Raw genomic sequence first — 20586 nt, 5'->3', positions numbered from 1 at the left:
GCATTCCTTCCCCGCCTCGCCTGGCCCCTCCTGCCTCCAGACACCCTTCACGCCCAGGCGAAGCCCGGCCGGGCCTGGCGCAGCCCCGGGGGCACTATGGGGGCACTGCCAGGCGGGGACGGGCTATGGGGTGCGGTGCCAGCCGGGGCAGGGGGCTGTGGGGGCCTCGGTTCCTCTGATCCGGGAGGGGGGACACGGAGACCGGAGATGCCGGGCTGCCCTGCGTGGGGCCGGTCCTCGAGACCCCGCCACCCCCCAGCCCTGCGGCAGGCCGGGTGCTGGCCCAGCCCTCGGCACCCAGCAGAGAGCTCCCAGCGCCCGGCGAGCATCCTCCGGCCTCGCGGAGGGAGGGGACGGACGCCCTGGCTGGGTCTGCAGTAGTACGGCACTGCCAGGTCCCAACCAAGTCCACCCTGCCCTGTGGCAAAACACCTCCTTTCCAGCCCGTTTCACTCCTGGCCACCGCGGGTTTGTCCGTTCTTGTGCCAGGGCCGTCTGCGCCTGGCAGCGGAGCTTGCCCTGCTGTGCCGGGCTGCCGGCAGGGATGTTTGGGGGCTCTGGTGCTGGCCGTGGGCTGCTGAGGCGGGTGAAGGTCGCAGCCCCCCCGGGCCGCTGGCTTGATGTGCTCCTGGAGATGGTGAGGGTGCAGGTACCTTCGCAAACGCAGGGTGTGGAAGGGAAAAAGATCCACCTGGGAGACGCCTGGGATGCTCCCTGAGGTTGCCACCTGGGGCTGGCCGCCCACGGGCTCCCTGGCACGCGGCTCATCTGCTGCCCTGGCACTCGCCGCCCGAGCAGCCCTGCTTATCCCCCCGCAGACCCCGGCCATCCCGGCCTGAGGGCACCCCTGGACCCCGGCTCGAGCCCTGCTCCTCCCAGCCCCTCCGCGGCCCCTGTTGTCCCCCCGCATGGTGCTGGGTCCCGGCCACAGCACCGTGGCGTGAAGCCTGCAGCGGGCTCTGGCCAGAGGGCAAGTCTGCAGCGCCGGTGAGATGCACCTAATTATCCCTCATTACGAGGGCAGGGCGGCGACTGCCAGAGCCAGGAACTGGTTCGTGCTCCCTGGGCCCACCCTCGCCACGCTGGCCGAAAGCCCGTGTGTCCCAGGAGCCCTGGTTTCGCTACGTGACGCAGAGGTCACCTGAAGCCCAGTGGCACATTTGGGAGGAAGAGTACAAACATGGGGGCCCTTCCCAGGAGCGTCCGGGACTGTTTTCCAAGGCAGGGTCCTGGTAAAGCACAGCTCCAGGGATGCCGAGGCCAGGAAAACTCGGGGTATCTGCCTGTGAGTCCTGCCAGGATGGTTGCTCCCGGCTCTGGTCCAACCAGCTGGGATGTCCACGGGCACTTCTGGGCGCAGGTCCTTGTGCAGGACGGGCAGAGATGCCCCAGCATGGCAGATACCGGCCACCCCAGCCTCCTTCCTCACCACCCCGGGGAGAGCCAAAGGCTACCACCAAACCTCCCCCAGGTCTCAGCTCCACTGCTCACCCTCTCTCCCACCTTCCAGCTGCCAAGGAAAGCTCATTTTTCCTTAGCCGTGGAAATAAAAGAGTTTCAACAGTTTTTCTCTGCTCCTCCTTCTCTGACTGCCCAGACTCTCGGAGGAGCGCAGGAGGCTCGCTCTGCCAGGCTGCCCGGGAGGCTGACGCCCCATCTCCATGCCCTCGAGCAAACTGAACAGGACGCACTGCATTTCGGCAGCTGCCAAGCAGAAGGCATTGCTCCGTGGGCCGCCCACAGTCCCCACGCGTGTCTCATCCGCATAGAGCTCGTATGGGCGGGTAATGGGGGCTGCCGGGAGGGCCGGGGCTCAGGCAGGGGACATCCTGCCCTGGGACAGCTCAGCAGCCGCCGGGGTGACATTCCCACAAAGCGCTTGGCTGCTGTGGCTAAGGTGGGGTGGTGGCAGGGTGGCATCCCCGGCACGATGGCATAGGGCAGGGACTTGCTGTGCAGCCAGCTGAGGGGCTCAGAGGGCTTCAGTCCACCCTCCCGCTCGGAGCAGCATTAGCCCCAACACCAGCTCTTCCAGGCTGCAGAGAACTTGGCCATGGGTCCACCCTCCGGTTCATCTCCTGAGACACAGGTTCGGGTCCCACAGCCCCTTTCCCAAGGGCTAGCAGCTCCCCCCATGCAGGCAGCAGGGAGCGATGGGTGCTGCTGGGTGCAACGCACCTCTTCTGCCTCTAAAGGGAGCTGGGTGACGCTCAGGCACGGATGTCCAGACGTCTGTGTCTGTCCAGCATGGGCACTGTGCCCGTGCATGGGGAGCAGTAACCAGCAGAGGGTAGCAGACGGTCGCAGCTGTCCTGCTGCAGTTTGGGCAGAGGATGCCCTGAAAGCACCCCTAAACCCAGCCACGCTTCTCCCAGGCCTTGCCCCTCCGCCTCCCCCGACCCACCTCACGCCCTAAGTGCATGGCCCCAGCGATGCCCATCCCGGTCTCTCCATGCTGACACAACTCTGCTAACACCGCGGATATTGGTCCCCATCACCCTCCAGGCTTCTGGTGCCCTCAAGCCAACCCAGAGCTGTTCTCAAGAGGACGATGCAACTTCAGCAGGCATGCAGCACCAGGTTGCAGACCCTCAGAGCAAGGTCACTGTCCCAGGACACTGCCCACGCTGTCAGCTGGGACTTTTGGGGCGGAAAGCTCAGCAGGGACCCACTATGCAACTCTCCCAGTGAGCTGCAGGATGTCAGTGGGCTTTTGCTACCATGCTGCACCCAGCAGAGTCACCAGTGCCCAGCTTGGCACAAGAACCTCCTGCCTTGGCCAGGAGGTCTGCTGCCGGGGAATACGGACCCTGTGCACCTAGCCAAGCTCCCCTCCTGCCTGCTGCTTAGAGCAAGCATCTGGGTTTGCTGCCCAGCAGGTATCACACGGCCAAAGCGTCCCAGTTGTAGAGCTGTCAGGGGATGGAGTGACACCATGTATTGGGGCAGGCTGGGAGAGTCTGATGGGGAGCAGCTCTGCAAAAAAGGTCCTGGGGGTTCTGGTGGACAAGCTGCCCAGGAGCCAGCAGCATACCTGGCAGCAATGAAGACCGACCACGTTCTGGGCTGCATGACCAAGATGAGAGCCAGCAGGTTAGGGGAAGTGATTAGTCCTCTCTATTCAGCATTCAGGAGGCCACATCTGGACAGTGCCCAGTTTGGGCCCTTCAATACAAGAAGAAATCAACAAAGAAGAGAGGCCAGCGAATAGCGACCAAGATGATGAAGGGGCTGGAGCATGTGAGATAGAGGAGAGGCTGGAGGAGCTGGTTTTCTTCAGCTTGGAGAAGGGAAGACTGGGGGGGACTGAATTTCAGTTTTCCACTACCTAGAGAGGGCAGGGCCACACTCCTCTCAGGTGCACAGCAAAAGGATATGAGATAAGAGATACGGGCGCCACAAGGGAAATTCTGATGGACATAAAGAAAAAGAAATATTCTCCATGAGCATGGTGTAGCCCTGTGACAGGGGTCACAGTTGTGGGGGACCTTCATCCTTGAATGGTTTCCAAACTCAACTGGATGCCAGAGGCTCTGATCAGTCAGACCTTTGGAGTTAGCCCTGCTTTCAGCAGGAGGTTTGATTCGAGACCTCCAAAGGGCCCTTCCACCCTGCATCTTTCTGTAATACCGAGAAACCCAAACCCAGAGCTTTGTCCTGGCTTTGCCTGGTCTCCAGGGGCAAGTGCCCTCCGTGAGATCCAGCATGCTCACAATCTGCCAGCACCTCCCTCCTCTCTGACACAACCTCCACAAGTAGGGGGAAAAGAGACTAAAGAAAGGCTCATTCTAGGAGTTTTATTGAATAAACAGCTTTGCTTGGACACAACCCTTGCATGTGGCACATCCAATTGAAAGGCTGCAACATAGCATCCACCCCAGGCTCACAGAGAAAGCGTGCAGATTCCTAACCCCACCACCACCTCCAGGGAAAAGGGCTTCTGCCAAGCAAGTTAGCTGAGTTTCGGCCTCCACAAAGAGGGTGGTACGCGAGCCCACAGTGTTCTTGATCTGCTGCGGCACCTCTGCAGCCAGGCTTTCTGCTCCACAAACCTAAGCCGCTATCACAAACACAGAGCCTCACCCAAACCCCCAACCACCCACACCAGAGCAGCTTGGCCAGCTAGAATTTGGGTCCCAAACAGAGTGAGGGGGAAAGTAGGGGGAGGATTTTGGGGGGGTTACTCCCCTCACTCAGCTTGCAAAACTTCATGCAAAAGTTGAGGGTGTGCTGAACAGGAGACCAATCTAAAGGCTTCCACGATCTAAAATGAAATTAGAACTACACAGCTAAGCCTGACTCTGGGTTGGAAAAAAAAAAAAAAAAAAAAAAGTGTGCTATAAAAAAGGAACTGAAGTCCCACTTCCCAAAAGGATTTCTGCTATTATTGTGCTTCTGAAAATGTTTTCCTGATCTCATTTATGCAACCGCAATGTTTAAAACCATCATGCTTTAAAAGGACAACATTTCCCTGTGGAGTTTGCAAGCCAAAGCATGATATCAACTCTAAGCAACAGTGAGGCTGATCTTGTGAGTATCCCACACTGGTTATACAAGAGAATCACAGAAAGAAAGTAAAGGAGGTAGATGAAGACAAGTTAAGCTGGGATGCGTCTAAGCTCATGGGTTAACAGTGCTGTTAAACAAGGGAGTAGGTGAAAAGTTCCTAAACTATTCAGCAGTGCTCAGCATGCCTGTTTGGAGGAGCGCGATGTAATAGCACTGATAGGAATTTCGACACGGTGTGCACACGTGTTGTGTCACCGACACGAGGTCTGTTCTGGGCCTCCCGGAACCAGGCTGCTTTTGCAATGGTGACCCAGCGCTGGGATGGTGGGAGAGCCAGGCCCAGCTGGTGCAAACTAGCAGAGCTCAACTGACCACAGCTGGGCTACGACAAATCATACTGGGAGTCCTTGAATTTGTGCTTTAACTACAAGCCATGATTACCAACATTGCTGTTCTCACTCTCCTCTGTGCCCCCTGCTCAGGTCCCTCGGTGGATCTCCTCAGGCCCAGACAGGGAATAATCTCATCGGCAAGGCCAGGCTTTGGTCAGCTTTGACGTTTATTGCAGAACATTTTCGGAGGACGGGCCTCACTGTGTGTGTGTGTGAGCTGCGTCTCCCGTCTGTGTTTGTACCAGCAGGGCCTGCCGAGGCCGACGGAGGGACCCCCACGGCTTCAGAGAGCGCTGGGTCGGGTCAGAGAGGAACGGACTGTGCTGCGGAGTAGCAGGCGGTTATTGATTGCTATGAGGGTGCTCACTGCGAGTGCGGAAAGGGTCAGGCGGCAGAGACTGGTCCAGACAAGGCCAGTGCGAGCGGAGTGCCAGGCCCTGGATGCCTCACTGCGAGTGGATGAGCGCCCCGGCTCCCTGCCCGAAGCCAAAGCCCTTGGGCCCGAAGTTCTTGGCGTAGCAGCCTGCAGAGGAAGGGGAGGAAGAGTCAGGTAAGGCCAGGAGCACAGAGGGAGCACCTGAACGGGAGCAGGTCCTTCTCTTGAGGCAGGTACTGCCCAAACAGAGCAAGGTTTGCTACCTTTGCTGGTGAAACAGAGGCCCCAGGTGCAGCAGGGAAATCCCCCAGCAAGTGCCAAGTCGGCCCCACGCACCACTGCTGGGGGTCACCACCTCCCCATGCTTCGGTCCCACCCCAGATCCCTGCACAGTTGTTTAAAGCAAGGTCTCCACCCTTCACATTCCAGGACGAACCACCCCGGACTTTGGTAGGACCCAGAGGCAGGAGCCTCTCCGTGCAGCTGGGAGGCAGCAGGACAGCTGGTGCTCACCTTTGCAATAGATCTCCCCATCTTTGTCTGCCAGGGTGGTGGATTCCAGGCTTTTGCCACACTTGGCACAGCGGAAGCAGGACTTGTGCCAGGACTGCGGGGACAGGAGTAGAGCCCGGTCAGAGAACACACAGCGACAGGACAGCAATGCTGTGACACATGGGGTCCCAGCCCTCCACAGCAGCAGCAACAGTGCCCTTCTTCGGAGACCCTGTTCCTGACCCATCCCCATAAACCAACCAGCTTTGATGGTCCCAGCCATCAGCAAGACCCTCTGATGAGTCAGTCCCCTCACCAAGCAGTGTTTTCCTCTGAGAAATGCTGTCTTTTGACTTACACCCAAAATTCAGTAAACGCAAAACATAAAATTAGTAAACTCCCCCAAATTAGTAAACATACTGTTGCTGTGCCCTAGCTGGTGGTGACATCAGGACTGGGACTCCTGCCCCTATGCTACTACAGCTCCAAGGAAGGCAACAAGCAAATATGAAGAATGCAGGAATCGGTATTTAAAAATAAAACTCCCCCACGGCTCTGCCAGTACTCAGGGGATAAATCAACTCTCAACCTCTGAGCAGACCGTGGAGTAGCCAGAGCTACTCATGGAGGAATTTAAAAAAAAAAATAGTTTGGAAAACATGAAACCTTTTTTGGAAGAAAATGTGAAATTGGGGCTGGAGGAGGCGGCGGCGGATGGAGTCATCCAGCAAACATTAGCACATGAAATACACGCTCTGGAATCCTCTCTGGTTTGCTTGACTGTAATTGCTTTGCCAGCTCTGGTTCCTCATAAACATCGAGCACAGAAGCCTACTAGTAGGCCTAGTGCCTGGATCATGACTTTAAGTTTGTTTTCTCACCCTAGGCTAACCCTCAAGGCATCCACCAAGAATTCCTCCCCTGCCAGCCTGAGTACGATGATGCAGGGAGCCTCTTTCTTTCAACTACATTCCTCCCCTCTTTGCTCTGGGGAAAGAGGACAAACACAGAAATCCCGGAGAGGAGAGAAGGCAGCAGAGATCGGCGAGTGTCTCAGCCTCAGGCAGCACCGGAGTCCTGGCGACGCATCACGGTAAGGATGCGGTAAGGTGGGTGAGCCTTTCCCAGCAGAGCTGCTCAGGCCTCTGCGGCACTAAGCCAAGTGGCCTGACCCAGCTGCCTCTGCAAGCTCAGCACAAGGGCCCTTCCCTGGAGGGAGGTTTGCTCCGGGACACGGACGTCGCTCTGGGTCCCACAGCTGACACAGCGGGAAGCGTCCCCACACCAGGCAGGGGCTGCCCTACGAGCAGCACTGACCACTGAAATTCATCCCTGTGCCTCAGATTTGGACTGATGCCATTGCTCGTTCAGTTAGTGACGGCAGGAGCTGTGTCCCACATCAGCGTTCATCCTCCCAACACTTCTAGCTTCACTACCATGAAGCAGTAGTCCAGTTATTTATTATAAAACGGACTTCTCTCCAATCTACAGGTCTGGAAGAGTGAGGTGGCTTGGAAAACCTGGTCTTCAGGTGTACTGAGGTCTCACTTAGGCCCCGGGCTTCCACATGAGCTTAGCACATGGGACTCCAAGCCTGGCCCCAGCTGGAGGTGCTGGCGGTCTGGCCTGTCACTGCCTGCAGGCCTGGCCAAGACCTTCTGCGCAGGTCTCCCTGCTACACAGCAACTCACGGTCTGTGCATGTCCCCAACCACTACACCCCTCTTCTTACCTTTCCAGCTCCAATCACCTTCTCAGCTGCATACACTGCTTGGCCGCAGCGAGGGCACCCATCAGAACCTCCCACTTTCTGGGCCGTTCCAGGATTGTTGGTGGGTCGGTGGGGCTGGCCCCTGTGGAAGGGAGGGAGGTCGTTAGCACTGTCAAACATGAAGGAGGAGGGAAGAGCTGTGGGATCGCAAATCACAGTCCAGGTTTGGTGGGCCTAGAGTTTAGGGCGTGATGGTATTGAGCCCCATAGAAACTTCAGCCCCACACCTGTGGGCCAAGTGGTGAGCGGCAACATGGTCAGCTGCGGGCGGGGGGACATGACCTACCAAGCTCCCATCCAACTGAGAACTTCAGGGCAGACGTAGGTCTCCTGCCACAGCTACGTGGCATGCTCAGGACTCAGCAAGTCCCCCAGCAAACTGGCGAGCAGTTCCCTCTGCCCTAGTAGTGCTATGCAAAGCTGTTTCTTCAGCCATGTAAACTTGCAGAAGGATGACCTGTCCAGCCCTGCAGAAGTTCATCTCAGTCAAGTTCCCTGGGAGCTACCTGTATCATGAGACAGGATGGGGTTGCCTCTTCAACTTCCCTGTGCAACCAAGAGAATTGGCTTAAGCCAGGCTTTACTCTCCTCCCTGAGCACAAGGACTGGCCTGAAGCTTGGAGTTTGTGATTCTCAGCTACCTCCAGGACACTTTCAGTCCCAAAAGCAAGGGAAGAAAATGGCTGCGTGTCACAGAGTGGGCAAGCAGGGCTCCGTGGGTTTGCTCAGAGGAGCAGAAAAGCAATGTAGGCCACGGCACACTCCAGATTAAGAAATTTTGCATGGTTTGCTGGGCTACACAACTAAGCATCACAAGCAGTAGGATGTGAGGGAGAAGATGGCAGCCACAGCCCCAGTTTAAGAAAAAAGAAAAAAAAAAGAAAAAAACCACTTAAACTCACTCTTCATATTTGATTCCGAGAGACTCGCCCTTGTCAGTGCTCAGGGTCCCTGCTCCCTGTCCGTATCCGTAGCCCTTCGGACCATACTTCTTGCCATAGCAGGACTTGCAGTAGATCTCTTCTCCATGCACAGCAACAGTGGTGCTGTCCAAGTTCTTCTTACAGACCACTAGAAGAGGGGAAGGTCACATCCCATTAGCCTGTGCACTCAGAGCTCGCTAATTAGTGGGAGAAAACAAGTCCTCACAAGGGATAGTATAGCTCAGCTTTCAAGGAGCAAGGAAACTCTAGACAAGATCACTGTTAAAATAGAGTGCATGCAAAACAGCTGGAGATAAGGATCACAACAAGAACATTGTCTGGCTTTAAAAGGAAGCAACCAAAGCCACAAGGTTGACAATAAGGAAAAAGCTTTGTTAACCCTGTTGATGCCAGTATCCTTGGTGGAAGCAGTTTAGAAAAACGGGAGTTGCACTTAAGCCAGGACGGAGGGCACTGCAGAAGGTCACTGCAGAAGGTCACTGCAGAAGGTCACTGCAGAAGGTCACCTGCATGAGAATCTCCGTGCTTAGCTGCAGCTCTGCACATAGTCCCAGTCCGCTCCAAATATGCAACGATAGGCACTTGGTGGCACGTAGTTCAGGCAAATATTTCCCCTCATGTTTGGACAAACTAAAAGCACACCTGCCGCTATCACTATAGCTGATGCACTATAGTTTTTAAATACATTAAGCTATTGCTTATAGCTGTCTCTCGCAGTACAAGAAGCAGCTAATGAATATGGTCCAGATCCTCTAAGCTACTTCAGTTTCCCCCTCCCCTTTGGAGCAAGGGGAGGAGATGCCCAAATACACTGAAGATCTGGGCCTGCACTTAGCCTCAAAGGGCTTCATGAGGAGACAGCAGCAAGGCTCAGGGATCCAGCTGAGCCAGTCCTCAGCCCGAGCTCGGTGCTGGGAGCAGGCCACACAGACTGCTCTCCCAATTCTTAGATTTTCTTGACTCCTGTCCCAGCTCTGATCTCAGCCTCCCCGTTGGCTTCCAAACCCTTCCTGGAACACACAATTCAGCAAGCCGCAACGGGAGCGGAGCAGAATCCCAGTGGGGCTCAGAGGAACCTCTGATGTTAACCTGCCCCGGTACAGGATCAAGACACCTGGGGCAGAGCCCACAGAGCTGGCAGCCAGCCCCAAAACAGACCCTGTTACAGCTGCAACACAGCCTTCTGCAGTCCTTCTTACTTGCCTTAAAAGTCAGCGATCCCAGCAGGCTGCTTACCCCTTTGCCAGAAGAAAAGTTTCTTGCCCTTTACCAATATTTCAAGAATGCAAACACAGCGGAGCACTCCTCCCGGAGCAAAACAAACCTGCACTAAATATGGGGGCGAGAGGCAGCGTTCCTCAGCCCAGTTACTAAATACGGTGCTTTTCCTCCAGGGCTGCGGAGAAGCCCATGCACTGTTGCAGGGAGGAGGAGGTGGAAAGGAAAATGTGTCCTGCCATCTAAGGAGGATCTCAGGGTTGTCCGCTGGTTCAGGGCTTCCCCGTGCCACTGCAGCAGGAGCTGGGGCTCTAGGCTCACTTAACAGTGGGAAAAGAGCACTCATCTCCACTTCTCCAAGAAAGCAGCTCTAGTAAACTGGTCCCACCACCCAGAGCTGCCAAGTTAATGTGCTGGCTTTGGGACTGTTTCTGCTTTATGGAGATAAGCAGGAGCAACTCTGCATTTACACAGATCATCTAGGACTGGAATTGGCCCCTTTCACTGACAGGTTTAAATGGCTTTCTCCTAGGGATGACATTGAACTATACCAGTACTGTCTGCCTTTTCCTCTCCACCTCCGTGCTGGGCTGATTTAGGCTGTCTCTAGCCTAAGCTTTCCAGTCACCATCTTCACTAGCCACAGACGCTTCATGAGGCAACAGAAAAACCTCTTTCCCAATCTCCTTCCTGGAAATCCGGCCCCGGCTCCAGGGTTTCTGCATTGCTGAGATTCCAGCACACTGCACTCAGAGTTAAGGACCCTTTGTTTTTCCTAAGAGCAGCTGAGACGCCGCACAAAATGATTTTACACAGGAGCTGCTGTTACTTTTAGAGGCCAAACACTGGCCTCATTACATTACATATCTGCCTTGTACCATTGACTCAGCTGGAACGATGCCACTCGGTCAATCACTGTGTCCCTTCCTGAGTCCCAAGTCTATCTCCAGTTCTAATGCACTGTGGTAGGTTTGGCTCCTTTATTATTATTATTTTTTTTTGGGGGGGGGGGGGCAAATGAAGTCACAGTATTTGTTTTTCCTCTACTAAAGATAGTGGGTTCAAATTCCCTGATGGGGCCCAAATGCAATACTGGGGAAGAGGCCAGGAACGCGGGAGGAGTTCAGCGCGTTTTAGTATCAGAAGTAGTTTGTGGCACAGGGCTGGAAACAGCAGGTAGCACTGGGGCCGGCACGCAATCCACTGCCTGAACCAGGGGAGCCCGCAGCAGGGACAGGCAGGGCTGTTGGAGGCATATGTGGATCCACGAGAAGACAAGCCCACCTTCTTCCCTGCTTTGGCCATGTATTCCCTCCTTGAAGCAACGCCTTGTTTGATTCCTTAGCGTTCCCCACCCACCTTATCTGAGGCTACAGGAGAAACACGACTTCCTGCTGCCGAGAGCAGCTGCCAGCACTGGCACGATACAGCCGCAACCTGCCAGTCTCTCCCATCCACCCAGGCTGAAAGCCTCTCTCAGCAATTCCCCTTTTGTCTTCTTGAGTCAAAACAAAAGAGCAAGGTTTTCAGACCGGAAATTCCCACGTATGAGAACTACTGGCCATGCTGGCTAAAACTGCTCACAGTGCAGAAAACAGACGCAGCAACATCATCTATGCACACAACATCCCAGACATTGGCCAAGCAGCTCCCAGTATCTAGCTAGGCAGACACAGAAGCACAGCACAGACTGGCCCCATGAAGACACTGCTATTTTTCCCCTGGATACATCTACTGATATTAATTCTAGCTGTTTGCCTATTCATAGGCCCTAGCTCTGTTTTCTACCCATGTGGAAAGGATCGTCTGTGCTCCCTGCTGCAAGGAACGGTAAAACTGGGAACGCAATGTAGGGCCCAGCTGAGAAAACGTTAAACCACAGTGGGGTCCCGCTGCAAGGATGGCTCTGAAGATGCAGTCCCACTCAGTCCGCTCTGTGCTGGATGTAATGTGTCAATGAGCCATCAGCAAACACCAGGAGCTGGCACATTCCTAGTGACACTGGAGAATGAATAGTTCTGTTATGGGACTGTCTTCAAGGGAGGACAACCTGGTCGAGGACAATGGTGATCTTTTTATTCAAAGTACCCTGCAACCCCCCTGGGTTTGGATGTCCCAGGTTTGAGGCGGGTGCTGCTTTCAGCAACACACCACTACTCACCTGTCCCCACACTGCTGCCCTGGTGTCCCCAAAGGGAGGGGAAGGGTGCCTGGGGACGGCGCAGCATGGATATGAGAGTACATGTAGGTTCCCGTAGAGCACACAGAGGAAGGGACTTCTGCACTGAGTTAACCCCCAGCCAGACCCTGTTCTGCTGCCCTTCTCTAGGGGTGACATTAAGTCAGAGCTGCTGCAGGCAGGCTGGATGTGATGCTTTAGCACTTCACAGTAGGCTCTCCAAGGGCCAGGACAGGACCACATCTTCTTCCCACCATCTGGGACACTGAACATGAGGGCATGCTGCACACCAGCTCCCAAGGCCTAGCCAACCTCGCCAGTATGGCAAAGCCCCATGGGGGACTAGAGCTAGCATCACTCCAGAGCAGCGAGTGGGATGTGCCACCTCCTGCCACCTCTACTTGGAGAGCCCCTGTCACACGCTCCACTGTCTTGAACACCCAGAGACAGCCGAGAGGACTCAGCCAAGCATTTCCTTGGTGTAAGGACAGACTAACTCTTTGCATGGGTCCTGGCTCAAATCACCCCTGACAGCTTGGATGGCCCCTGGCGTCCTAGGGTGATCTGTGTTCCTTCAGCAATCCCACTCCCAAGTCTGCGGAGCAGTGGAAAGCCTGCCGTACGGCTCCCGCAGCTGGAGGAAGCTAATGAGTGTTTACACGGCCCATAAACAGACCAGGACCAGGTCTCCTGCCGGCAGGGAGCCAAGAGGCGGGGGCGGAAGGGGAGAGGGGAGGGTTGGTACTCACTGCACAAGAAGCAGGACTTGTGGAAGCTGTTGCCTTCGCATTGCACCTCCTCGGCGAAGTACACGGCCTTCTGGCACACGCCACACTTCTTCCCTCCACCCCAGTTCGGCATCCTGCGGAAAAGGCAGAGGCAGAAATAACGTCATCCCAGGAGGCTATGCAGGGCACGGGTCAGGCAGCAGCCACCTGGAAGGGCTGGGCAGCAGCCAGGCTCCCTGAACAGATACCGCGAGCAGAAGTCCCGCAGCTCTCTCCTGCAGCTCTTCCAACTGTGCACGTGCAGAGACCACCCACGAATGTTGGCTGTTTGCACAGAACAGCAGGGCTGCTGATTAGCTGAACTTAGGATGCCCAAGGTGCCACCATTACAGCATCTATTAGTATCATCTGCCTCTAGGGAAGACTGGTCCTGCCAGCCAGGAGAAGCAGAAATCCCAATGTCCCATAAACTCTGGGACCTGCCAGCTCCTTTCTGTACAAAGAAGAGGGAGGAAGCAGGAAGATGATGGAAGATAGAGTATACAGAGGTACCTAGCACTGGCATCTCCCTAGACCACAGCCCTGCTATTAGGAGAGCAAAGCAATAGCCAGGGTAACCAATCCTTGGTGCTGGAGAGTTGCACATTGTCACCCCAGCTGGAAACATTTCCTTTTTCTCCCCAGCTGAACATCTCTTCCATTTCTGCCACCACAGAGCAGGGCTGAGGATGCTCAAAGGCCAAGAGCTGGCACCTGTGATAGCACCAAACCCAGCGAGCTCTTGCACCATGTCCTCCACAGCCCTAATGGCCCTGCCTGGCCAACCACTCACACACTCTCCCTGTACTTGGGCATTTCCGTCTCCTCCAGCATCAGAGGAACATCAGGAAGGCTGGTAAAGCGGCAGTCACAACGTTTCAGGCTCACATGCAAAACAAACTTGAGCATAACCCACCTAGCATCAGACAGCCCTGATGCAATTCCTTAGTAGGAAATAAATCTATTTATCTCTGCTCTTTCCCAAAATCTTTCTGATGACACATGATCAAGGGGCCACTTGATCTGCAAATTTGCAGGTGAAACCAAAATATAGCAAGTGGCTAACGCAAGTGGCAGAGCCCCAACCCAGAGTGGCCTTGATGCATTTGAAGACTGGGCCAATGAAAACCTCAAGGCATTCAAAAAGGGGAATCAGACTTGTGCACCTGCTGCAGAATAACTCCATGCATAGGTCCTGGCCGGGAGGCAACCGGCTGAGCAGGGACCCTGCTGGAAAGACCTGAGGGTTAGGGCAGAGCCAGGCTAGACAGGAGCCAATATTGCACTCACATCATGAATAAAGCAAACTAAGACTCAAGTCTGAAGGACCAAATCACAAGAAACGTGGCCAGCAGAACGAGGCAAGTGATCAGCCCTTTGCTCAGTGCTGGGGAGGCTGCACTTGGAGTAACGTGTCCGGCTTTGGGCTCCATCGTTCAGGAGGGATGTGGAGAACTGGAGCACATGGCCTGCAGGGAGAGGCCGAGGGAGCTGGGCTTGTTTAATGCAGCCAAGAGGAGGCTAAAGAAAACAGCAACCTAGAGCAGTTACAAAGGTGACAGAACCAAACAGTTCTTGGTGGTGCCTGAGGATAGTAACAAGGAGCAATGGCCACAAGTTGCAGCTTGGGAAGCCTCCATAGGCCTCTTCCCACCAACAGTTTACGATTCTCCATCCTGCTCCCACATGGGAGCAGGCAGCAAAGGTCACCGTCCCACAAGGCACAAGCCTCATGCTTCTTGACTCAAGAACTAAAGCAGCAGGACAAGATCCCCCAAAACAAGGAACATTGCACACTACACCACGAGAGCAGCGTGCCACTGCACTGCACGAGCAGGAACCTCCCACCTCCCTTGATTCAGCTGCACGGCTATGACGAGGGGGAACCGAGATGTGACAGGACCACTGAGCAGCTGGGGACACGGAGCCGCCGAGGCCGTTCCTCGCAGTAGCTCTGAATCCCCAGGTCATCTCAGGCAGTCCAAGCCCCACATCTGGGCCTCCGACCCCCCGGCGGGTGGGGGGGTCTAGCAGCACTGCCCTGCCTACTTGGCAGTCGGGAAGATGGATGCTAAACACAGCAGGGCTGGGGGCTACATAAATGTTAGGCAGAGAGATAAGGCAGGATGAAGAGCTCAAACCCTCATTGCCTTCCAGTATCTACAAAAGTTGAGATCCTGCTGGAATAAAAGTATTTAGTCAGGCAATAAAAAAAGGGAATCTGATCTCAACCTGGTTTTAATGAGCCTTGTTTCAGGCTCCAGGAAAGGGCCTGGGAGAGCAGGTAGACCGGACAGGCAGAGAGCAGGTCATGGCTGGAGCGGGGTCGGGTTGGAGCTCCCCACATGGAGGATTTTGGCAGAGGACAGACGAGGAGCTGATCAGGTTAGCGGGGTGCAGGGCTCCTGGGCACGGGGGACCGACGGAGGAGGCTCTGTCGGCTCCAGAGATCTGAGGAACTGCACTTGGGGTGTGATCACAGCAGCCAGGAAGACTTTTCTCAACACCCTGCAGGCTGGGCTTCCTACCACCGTTCTGGCTGAAAGGGAGGGATTTGGCAGCAGCTGATCATCCCAGTTCAGGCCTTTGGATTGCCTTTTAAGGACACAAATTGTTTCTCTCAAGACTGTTTTTTCACTCTGCCGCAACGACCTCTTTCCAGAGTTTCCTTGGAGGGCAGAAACATCCAGCGGCGGCAGCCCCCCGCCAGCCGAGGGATGCGTGCTCCCCCTGCTCAGGATGGCACGGCTTTTAGGAGGTCCTTTTTGCACACATTGCTACCCATGTCAGACCCCTCCAGCAATAATGCAACGCTGGATACAACAAACTCTGTTGTATCCTCTGCTTCCCCCATCCCTTCTCAAGCATTACACCCAGCAGGCACCAGCTCTGGGACCCACCAGCCCCAATTCCATGGCATGCAGCCCCCCGTGTCGTTATCCCTGGCAGTGCCACCGTCACACAGCCCTGCTCCACATCCAAGGCATCTGCCACCCCGCTCAGGGACAAACTGCCCTACAAGATTGAAGCCAGCCGCTCCTGCCTGCCTCCACAGTCTGTCCGGCACCAACAGAAGGGTTCCCCTGCCCAAATGTGCCATCCGCAACGGGGGCACCTTCCTCCGAGCTGCCCATGAGTCTACGGGGAGGAAAAAAGGTGCTTCTAGGCATAACTCATCTAATTCAAGGCAGACATCTGATACAGGGGATGCACTGCCTGCTTCTCCTTCCTCCACCACGCAGAGTTCATGGGTGGCTCCATGCAACTGGAACATTCACTGTGGTTTGGACAGGTGACTCCCACCACGAGTGGTCCAGCAGGCTGGGCAGCACAGCAGCAGCCCCAGAAAAGCCGTATAAATAGGTCTCGCAGCAAGACGGCCTGGCACAGACCAAGATGAATTTTCCATGGACAGAGACCATGGCATCAGTTTGTTCAGGGGATGCGTGGGTTTGTAATAGCTCACAGCTGAGCACGGGGAAAGCTTGAGAAAAGATTTAAGTTGAAGGGAACTCCCTCTAAGTCCAAAGCACACACGAACACTTGAGAGCCTAGCAGGCTGCAAGATGGACCAGAAAGCAGTTTATTCTACAGTTCATGAACAGCAAGTGAAAAAAAAAAAGAAAAAAGAAAAGCAGGGGTATGCCCCAAATCTTATGAATGATCACAGGAAGACTGTCAGATGCTCTAAGCCAGCATCCTGCTTACTGAGGTTCTCAGAGGTAAAAGCAAAATCCTCACAACAGCTCTTCTGAGACGGACCCACCATCCCAATTCCCTAATCAGTGACTACCTATTCTGAGGGTTTACAGCCCTTTCAACATTTTTTCAGAGTACTTCACACCATATTCTGTCCAAGTACAGCACTTCCTGACTTCAGTTGCAAAACTCTCCAAATCAGTTATTAGGCCAACACAGGTCACTGTCCTGCAGCACAAGACCTCACTCGGAGGCAAGAGATATGCCCAAGGCTGCCAGAAAACACGATTGTTTTCCTGCCTCCCGCAGCTCCACATCCCATGCCCCACAACCCTTCCAGCTTCTGCAACACACACAACAGGAACCCTACAGATTGCATCCTCCGCTGTGCCAAGTGCGGCTCAGCCCTGGAGCAGGTCCATCATCTGCTCCGAATAAGGCAAGGCGCCTCAAAAAACAGGATACAGTCATTTTATCAACAGCTGTATTTGGGAAACACAGCAACAAGTGCAGCTTGTGCAGACCACCAATCTGACACCCAACATTACAGCAACACAGGTCCTCTGGTTAAGTACAAGCTATAGACTCCCCTACACTAGATGAGCTTGTATTGCAGCACTTGCAGAGAGAGTCTAAGCTACACCAAACAGGCAGGTACAAACCAGTACAGAACCAGCACATCCTGGCACTTTGAGATTTTTATCTGAACCTGGACTTTCAGGAAAAGTGGTATCCAGGTGAGGCCAAACCAGCAGATAGCAGGAACATGCAGACTGTCAGCCTCTTTACAGGGGCTTGGGAAATCTGCATGCTCATATCACCCAGACCAAAGCTAACAGTCACCTTTTTACCTGCCTAAAAGCTGCTGGTTTTTAACTCCTAGAACTAAAAACAGCATTGGCCACAGTGTGAACACAATTTCACTACTACAGAAGCACCTGCAGCAGTGCAAGTTCTCTCCTTTCCCCTTCTAATGAGCTTTGCCTGCTGCTGCCAGGGTGCCAGCACAACCACTCATGCTTCTGCCATGCTCTGCAACGGCTGGAAAACCAGTCTTAAGTGCAAGCCCAAATGTTCTACTAAAAAATCCTACAGTAGCTAATCACAGAATAACCACCTTGCACCTGGAGAGGAGGAGATCACTAAGGAATGGGAGAAAGGTACATGGCAATTCATAGTGGCCAGTCTCAATGTTTATTTTTTGGTTTTTTGCAAACAATGAGAGCTTTAATGCAAGTGGATGGCAGAAAAGCATCGTCAGTGCTGCACAAAATTCACACATTAAGGATATTCACAGGAGTTCATGCAGAACTACTACATGGCCTGGCAAAGGGACAAGCCAAAGGGGAGGAATCTAAGCAGGAGCCCCGAGCCCCAGCGTCTGGATTACCGCCTTCCTGTTTACGGAGAGCAGCTGGCACAGCCACGCAGGAGTTTGAACAAGAAGGGACACGGCTAGATTAGACATGTGGGCAGGGCACGAAGAAATCAGCTCACGGAGCTATACACAGCACCATGTGGAAAATCACTGGGACTGTCAGGAGCTCAGCACCTATACAGCTGTAAGCAGGCCCATGGGGCACTCTCTCCCCAGAGTCTGAGCTCTCCTGGACGTCTGGCCGGGAAGCGCAAGGTCTCTCCTACGCCGACCTGCACACAGTCAGAACGGGAAGCACCAGGCATCTTTCACCGAGCAGCCTCACATTGCCTGGGCACGCGTGGAAATGTCCCTGCAAGAAGCAAGTCAGAGCCGTCCTCCACCATGTTGGGTGGAACAGTGATGTGGGGAGACTTAGGCCTGGCAACGGCGTAGTTAAACTATCATTCAGGACAGCGAGTCCTCCCCAGAGCTAGCGGGAGTGGGTCACTACCTAAGACGCTTCCAGCATCACCCACCAAAATCCAGAAGAGCCAGGAGGTGCAGAATCCAAGCTGGTCCTACAGCTAGCGACACTTTCGCATCCATCTTCCCACCCAACCCATCCATCCTATAGTCCAGCACAGAGCTGTTTCCTCGACCGACCCACAGGGCTTCCAAGCAACCCAGCTTGCAAGCTCCACCACACCTTGCCAGCTGTAACTAGGCAGCACCACCGGGTATTTTGCCAAGGGCTAATTAACACCCTCTCCTTCGGGATGGCCCCACTGCCCGCTCCGAGGTTTGGGAAGCGGCACCTATCTAAAATTGAAGCTGTGCTCCAGTGCGCCTAGGCCGGTCCCCAGGCGCGTGAATCCCCTCGGCTGCCTCGGTAGCGCTACGCCAGGCCACACCAGACGAGGATGTGGCTGGCTCCGGCTCCCCGCGTGCAAGCTGTGTTCAGGCTGAAGAGCGAAGCCGTAGCGGGGAGGCTGCACCTCAGCAAGGGGCCGGGAGCAAGGCCTCCCCTCGCAGCCAATCCGAGAGTGCAATCCTAAGATTTCCCCTTGCAAGATGCAGCTGGGAACGCTACTTAACGCAGGGTTAAAACTAAGGCCAGCAGAAAGCGTTGATATCCGGGAGGGACGCGACCTGCGGCATTCCATACCCGGTTCCCGCTGCCCTCGCTCGTTGCTGCATTGGGCAAGTTCACCAATTTCGAAGCAAGAGAACTGGCTTCCTCCTTTCGGCGTCACCCGGCTGGTGCCGCTTCCCTTCCGCGTCGGCCAGCTCGGCCGCACGCGCCTCCATCCCGCCGGGGCAGGAAGCTCGCCGCAGCGCCGGGCTCAAGGCGCTGCCCGCGTCCCCCCGCCCTGACACCTCGCCCCCGGGGGGCTGCCCGGAGCGGCAGTCGGAGAGGGCCGGGGGCTGCGGAGGGTTTCGGGGGCGCGGGATGCTGAGCGGGCATCTCCGGGCGAGGGCCAAGCGGCGGCAGCGCGGGGGCAGCGCGGGGGCCGGGAGAGCCCCAGCCCTCGGGGCCGCCCCGGCGAGGGCACCCGCCGCCGCCGCGGGACCTACCTGCGGCCGGGCCGGGCGGTGCTGCGGGCGCGGCGCTGGGGCCGCCGCCGTCGCTCGGGGGCTTTTGTGGGCGGCGGGAGAAGGCGGGTCCCGGGGCGGCGGCTCTTTGCGCTCAGCCCCAGCGCGGCCTGATGTCACCGCGCCCGCCCGCCCCGAGGGCCCCGAAGGCCCCGCCGCGCCGCCCCGCGCCGCCCCGCCCCGCCCCGGGGGGGCCTCGGAGCCGCCGCCGCCGCCGTGGCAGCATCCCGGCCCCGCGCCACGCTGCCCCGGCGCTGCCCCACTGCCGCCCACACTGCCCCGTCACCCCTAGCACTGCCCCATCCCTACCCTACACTGCCCCACACTGCCCCACTGCCGCCCCACACTGTCCCAGCAACCTTAGCACTGCCCCATTGCCACCCCACACTGCCCTGGCACTGCCCCACTGCCACCCCACACTGTCCTGGCAGACCTAGCACTGTCCCATCCCTACCCTACACTGCTCCACACTGCCCCATTGCCACCCCACACTGTCCTGGCAGACCTAGCACTGTCCCAGTGTTGTCCGAAAAGCGGATTCGTTGCCCGGTGTGCAATGAGCCAATAATTACACACTCAGGAGAGACATTTATTTATTTATTTCAGAGTTGCGCAAGCCTGGGTGCTCGGTGGTCTCCCACAAATCGAGCACACCCCCCCCCAACTTTTCAGGTAGCATTTATACAAACAAATTGCCAGATTTGCGACTTTCCCTTGTACACTGATTGGTTAGTGATTTCTTCATTCCCTGGGTCCCACCCCTGCTTCTCAAGGTCCTGATCAATTAACACTGCCCCAGCTAGGTCAGTAGACGTTATCTCCCAAGGTCCTGACGAAGAGGACATAATCCAGACCCCTTAATTAACACTGTTTCAACAGTGAGAGGAGGCTTTGCTTCCCAAGGTCCTGGCACCCAAACAGGCCTTATTTCTCAGCCTTGGCATCCTCCCTTCTGGAGAGTGGGGCACAGGAATGCAGACTGCTTGTAACTCCCTTATCTTTCCAGCCTGCACCAGCTCTGAGGCCTTTTCTTAACGAACTAGGAGCGTGGCCTAAGGCTTCAGCAAATTTAGCTACTCATGCTAAGCAAGTGTGCGGCTACTCATGCTAAGCAAATTCTATCTAAGATAGAAATTATCCAAATCTACCTACTTCAAACATTCTTTCTGAGCTTCTCAGGGTTGCCTTGTAACACCAGTGCCACCCCACACTGCCCTGGCACTGCCCCATTGGCACCCCACACTGCCCCACTGCCACCCCACACTGCCCCATCATCCCTAGCACTGC

At 55.6% G+C, this 20586-nt stretch overlaps 1 protein-coding gene across 1 annotated transcript; it reads right to left on the bottom strand.

Annotated features, from left to right (window-relative positions):
* Positions 1 to 3782: 3782 nt before the first annotated feature.
* CSRP1 (cysteine and glycine rich protein 1) lies at positions 3783 to 19441 on the bottom strand. Its single transcript, XM_064498197.1, has 6 exons — positions 19282 to 19441; positions 12630 to 12742; positions 8442 to 8610; positions 7501 to 7621; positions 5791 to 5884; positions 3783 to 5424 (listed from the first exon to the last, which is right to left on the bottom strand). The coding sequence occupies exons 2-6, from the start codon at positions 12739 to 12741 to the stop codon at positions 5348 to 5350; spliced, it is 573 nt and encodes a 190-aa protein (XP_064354267.1). The 5' UTR covers position 12742; positions 19282 to 19441; the 3' UTR covers positions 3783 to 5347.
* Between the last annotated feature and the right edge of the window lie 1145 nt (positions 19442 to 20586).

Source organism: Dromaius novaehollandiae, chromosome 27, assembly GCF_036370855.1.
Source record: "Dromaius novaehollandiae isolate bDroNov1 chromosome 27, bDroNov1.hap1, whole genome shotgun sequence".
Taxonomy (NCBI): domain Eukaryota; kingdom Metazoa; phylum Chordata; class Aves; order Casuariiformes; family Dromaiidae; genus Dromaius; species Dromaius novaehollandiae.
Note: the sequence above shows the minus strand (reverse complement) of the source record. Positions and strands in the feature narration are given on the sequence as shown.

Coding starts and splice junctions, on each gene's coding strand:
- CSRP1 (XM_064498197.1), bottom strand. CDS start 12,741: ATGCCGAACTGGGGTGGAGGGAAGAAGTGTGGCGTGTGCCAGAAGGCC. Junction 7,622..8,441: donor CTCGGAATCAAATATGAAGA/GTGAGTTTAAGT, acceptor TCCCTTCCACAG/GGGCCAGCCCCACCGACCCA. Junction 5,885..7,500: donor AGGTGATTGGAGCTGGAAAG/GTAAGAAGAGGG, acceptor CTGTCCCCGCAG/TCCTGGCACAAGTCCTGCTT.